Source organism: Labrus mixtus, chromosome 13, assembly GCF_963584025.1.
Source record: "Labrus mixtus chromosome 13, fLabMix1.1, whole genome shotgun sequence".
NCBI classification, from domain to species: Eukaryota; Metazoa; Chordata; class Actinopteri; order Labriformes; family Labridae; genus Labrus; species Labrus mixtus.
The window spans coordinates 20,988,028-20,993,089 of record NC_083624.1 but is presented as its reverse complement, the minus strand read 5'-3'; the positions used below and the strand labels follow the sequence as shown (position 1 = coordinate 20,993,089).

At 35.7% G+C, this 5,062-nt stretch overlaps 1 protein-coding gene across 1 annotated transcript; it reads left to right on the top strand.

Moving 5' to 3' along the window:
* Window positions 1–1,743: 1,743 nt before the first annotated feature.
* On the top strand, window positions 1,744–2,852 carry LOC132987520 (olfactory receptor 10A3-like). Its single transcript, XM_061054634.1, has one exon. The coding sequence runs from the start codon at window positions 1,887–1,889 to the stop codon at window positions 2,850–2,852; it is 966 nt and encodes a 321-aa protein (XP_060910617.1). The 5' UTR covers window positions 1,744–1,886.
* Window positions 2,853–5,062: the final 2,210 nt, after the last annotated feature.

Genomic DNA, 5,062 nt, shown 5'->3' with positions numbered 1-5,062 from the left:
ATGGTATGAAATGATTTACTGCGAAAAAGACCTTTGCAGATTCTTAGAAATAAAAGCAGCATTTCAAAAGTGCGGGTAGGGTGCAAAGGAACTGTGATGAACATAAAAACATTCCAGTGCTCATTTTAATATTGTTTGCTAGTTCTCTGTGGAATTTTACTAAGAAAAGCATTGATATTCTAGTGTTTATGGTCACTTTGTATCAAATGTTATTTTCCATTCACTCTTGCCGTGTGGTTGTGTGTGACAAAAAGTAATAGTTTATCAATACTTACTCTGCTGTAGTCTGTAGCTGTACACTTACAGATTGAAGTTTGTTGTTTTGTCTACCTCACCTGCAGGAGCAGCCAGTGCGCGCGCACACACACACACACACACAACACACACACACACACACACACACACACACACACACACACACACACACACACACACACACACACACACACACACACACACACACACACACACACACAACACACACACGTTTGTTGTTTTGAGATTGTAATGGTAATGGCCATAGTTGGAATAAGCCATGCTTGAAATCTATTTGGTCACCCCAAACTCCTAAACTGATTGGATATATTGACCTTGTCAGAGGCGAGACTCTGTTGCTTTGTTTCAACAGGCTGCTAGCAGCACGTTTCATTTTCTTGATACAATAACTTTAGACTTGTAGTTTCTTATATTTTAATTAAACCAATGGAACACAGAACACATCAGACATGTGACAGCAGATGCTGGGGATCGAACCCCTGACCTTCCAGTCGAGGGACGATCAACTCTACCACTGACCCACAGCCGGAAATAAAACAGTTTTTTGTACCAGGCTGAACACATTTTATGGTGCTGTGAAAATGGTAATTTGAATATGGGTGTTAATGGGAGTTCATGGGATTTTGGAGCCAGCCTCAAGTGGAGACTCAAAAACTAAATTTCTTTGCACTTCCTCATGACTTAATTTTTCCACACCAGAGGTTCCTTCTTAGTGGTAACATACAGTGTTGATATAGATTTTTAGTTTACTGACTAATTCATTAAGACTTTATAAAAGCACTTTCAAAAAAGGGATTGAAGTTTGTGTGACTTCTTCTAGTATGTAAAATGCAGACAGTCATGGCTAGCAGAGGCTTAGAAAATTTGCACTATAAACATATATTTTTTTGTTTTTGGCTGTTCCGAAAAGCATTCTGATCTGTGACATAAATTCTTGTTATTTTATGAGGTATGATCCATTGCAACCTTGGTGTTTTCAGATTAAAAGCCAATTAAAATACATACATACATACCTTTTTATGTTGGGCCCAAAATAATGCACACTCATCTGTTTCAGTCTCACTTTCACTGCAAATAGCACAGAGGCTTTGCTCTGGCTTGCTGCAAAGATATGAATGTATGAAGATCAAGTTTAATTTTGCAGCTATTTTGCTAAATTAAATGCAACACATTTTGCAACGCAAAAGTGCTTACTGCATTAAATGCAACACAACAGTGCTTCAAAGCATACCCCATGACTTCCAAATGAAGCAGTTAATGTAGAGATGATTTTGTTGTTGATAAAGCACTCAAAAATTGTAGCAGTCAATCAAATGGTCAATCTCACACCATAACAGAAACTTGAAAAGTTTCCTAAACTCTCCATAGGCTAATTGATGTGATGACGTCTACCAAGAGTACATAAAAGATTTTGAGCACCTCAGAGCCCACAGTTGTGGTTCTATGTGTGTTTTAATCATGCTCAAACTCACGTGTAAAATACAGATTACACTTGAGGTTGAACAGAAGATTTCTTTGGGAGGTTGCTGATTATTCAAAACTGCGGTAAGAGGTATAAGAACCAAAATACTGACTTTTTTTCAAAGCAGGAAGGCAATTTGGTTTAGAGGATGGAAAACAGCACTAACTCTTTTTACTTTAACCTTACTTTGTTCATGAACATTGGACACTACCGTTATCCATCCTTTGTTTTTTGCCTTCTTCTCTACAGTTTTACTGTGTCTGCAAATCTTGCCATGATATTGATCATAATAAGGGAAAGGACACTTCATGAGCCAATGTATATTTTCATTGCATTTTTATCTGTCAACTCTCTGTATGGGTCCACTGGTTTCTTCCCCAGATTCTTAATGGATCTACTGTCTGATAGTCATTTAATCTCTCGTCCTGCTTGTTTCACTCAGATCTATATTATTTACACATATGCTTCTTATGAACTGACCATACTGAGTATAATGTCATATGATAGATATGTTGCTGTTTGTCATCCTTTACATTATCACAGAAAGATGAACTCTAAAACAGTCTATATGTTAGCTTTTTTGGCTTGGGTCAGCCCAGCCTGTAACCTCACAATAACACTTAACATGATAGTCAGGCTTCCTCTATGTGGAAACATTATAGAGAAGGTGTACTGTGCCAGCTGGAATATTGTCAAATTATCATGTATTACAGATGCTGTTGATAATCTTTTTGCAATGTTGGGGGCAATAACAATAGCTTTCATTCCCTTTGCTTTTATCTTCTACACTTACCTGAGAATTGTTGTTGCTTGTTGGAAAAACTCATCAGAGGTCAGGGGGAAAGTTTTACAGAGTTGTTTACCACATGTTATATCATTTGGTATTTATTCTATAACATCATTTAGTGATACTGCCCTGAGCCGACAAAATCTTGAAAACATAAATCCATTCACTGCCATAATTATTTCTTTAGAATTTGTTATCATTCCTCCACTTCTGAATCCTCTAGTGTATGGCCTGAAATTACCAGAAATTAGAAGACACATTATCAAGATATTCTGCTTTAAAGCTAAAATTAAAAGAAAAATATCAGATTCTTCAGTGATTGTTTGAATGCTCTGCATCAAAAGTCTCAACAAAAGAAAAACAGTCTCATCATAAGACCTCATGGTACGATACAATCTGTAAATTGAAGTTTGCTGGGAGCATGTAACCCTTGCCTATATCATCTAATGCTTTAAAAATGAGCTGCTCAGATGATTTACAGTTTCTGAATTGTATAGTCTTAAACAAATCGTGTAGAATGTGAAATATCATAAGAAAAAGGAAAGTTGAAATAATGATGTATATATAAAAGCTACTCTAAATATTATAGTAAATACAAACTTTGACAGACATTAATTACATTCTATGTATGTTTTGTTCTTCCTTTTAGATTCATCTATGATTCTTGATGTTTTAAATAATGAAAAACACTACAAGCTGATGTTGGAAACTTATTTTGGAGCTTGAAATTATTTTAGGGCTCCTCATTGATCACCTCTGATATCACTGAACGCACCAAAACTACTGCTTATTGTGAATGATTGTGTTTTTAAAATGTATTTTTGTAAGTATTGCAGATTAGGTACAAATACTATGTCGAGTACTTCAACTGAGATTTAGACAATGTTTCTATGTTTTAATTCTCCACTTTATCTAAGTGATGAATTCACTTTTTTCTCCACTGCATTTGTCAGAGAAATGTATTTACTAGACTGATATATGTTCCATTTCCTTCCTTCCTGTTCAGAGAAAACCATTACAGCTCAGATGATTTTGAATGTTTTTAATAAATTGTAACACTCATTGTACCTTTATGGTTGGGAGAAATTATATTTATTGAACCAAATAAACAAATGAAACCCTCTTAATTGGCAAATGAAAGTACACTTTGAAAATGTTTTCTACAAACATAATAATTATCTTATAGAATATGATGTTTTTCCTGTAGAATAAGCTATTAAACAGTATATTAGACAGTTAAAATGAACTCAAACATATAGTTCAATGGAACAGAAACATTAATGCAGCAGTATTGTTCATATAAAAAGGTCATTTTAAACAGGAAAACACTAATATGAGGTGTATTCCTGATTGTGGACTATGGGATTTTTTTCCCCTGGGATTTGGGATTAATATTAAAATGTATTAATCATAATCTTAATTATTATAATATTTTTGAAAATACCATTGCTACTGTCAAATCCTAACTACATGAATAATTTCACTTTATATATATAAAAATATGTACATATGTTCACATATGTATTTAAAGTTTAAATGCATATCAATAATTTATGCATTATTTTGTTCATCACTCTGGTGTTACAGCTGGTTAAGATAGGACTAACTAACTTGTAATAACTAACTAAAATGCAGGTTTGTCATAAATTCCCCCCACAAGCCCGAACTGAGCATATTCATTTTTTCATTGCATTAAAGGAGCAAAATGTAACTCTGACGCCTAGTGTTTAAAATGGGTACTGCACTCAAAATTCAAAACATGGGAAAGAGCTGTCTCCCCCCGCATCGTCCTCCTTGGAGTTGTTGTGCAAGGTGGTTGCAGACTCGAAAGCTTCAGTATTAAACCAGTTCGCTTGCCCACTTTCATTGCTGCAACACCTGTTTGTTTGTTATTTGCCTGGCAAACCGAGGGGCGTCCACAGCAGCCATGTGCTGATGCCTTAAAACTGCCTATACTCTGGTCAAAACAAAAACAATCAAAACTTAGGAGGAGGACATACTAGCTGCTGAGTAACAGGGCAACCATGAGGGGGGTGATTGGAAGGAACGCCTGATCTGAACCTGATCAATCAATCAATCAATCAATCAATCTTTATTTGTATAGCGTCAATTCAAAACAAGTGTTAGTTCGAGACACTTTATAAAAAGCAGGTAAAAGACCTTACTCTTTGTTTTTTAATATTACAAAAGAGCAGGTAAAAAGACCATACTTATTGCTAGATTACAAAGACCCAGGTTAATGCATCATGAGTGTAGCACTTTAGCAACATTTAGCAAAAGTTACAGTGGTAAGAAAAAACTTCCTTTTAACAGGCAGAAATCTTCGGCACATCCCAGGCTCATGACGAAACAGCCATCGACCAAAGCTGCCGGGAGTCATGCTTTGTTGTTTGACTTCTGTGCTAGTCATGGATTGGCCATAACAAAAGCCATGTTTGAGCATAGGGACGTTCATAAGAGTACTTGGTACTAGAGCGCCTTCGGCCAAAGATTGATGATCGATTTTGTAGTTGATCCCTTAGATCTGCGGCTGTATA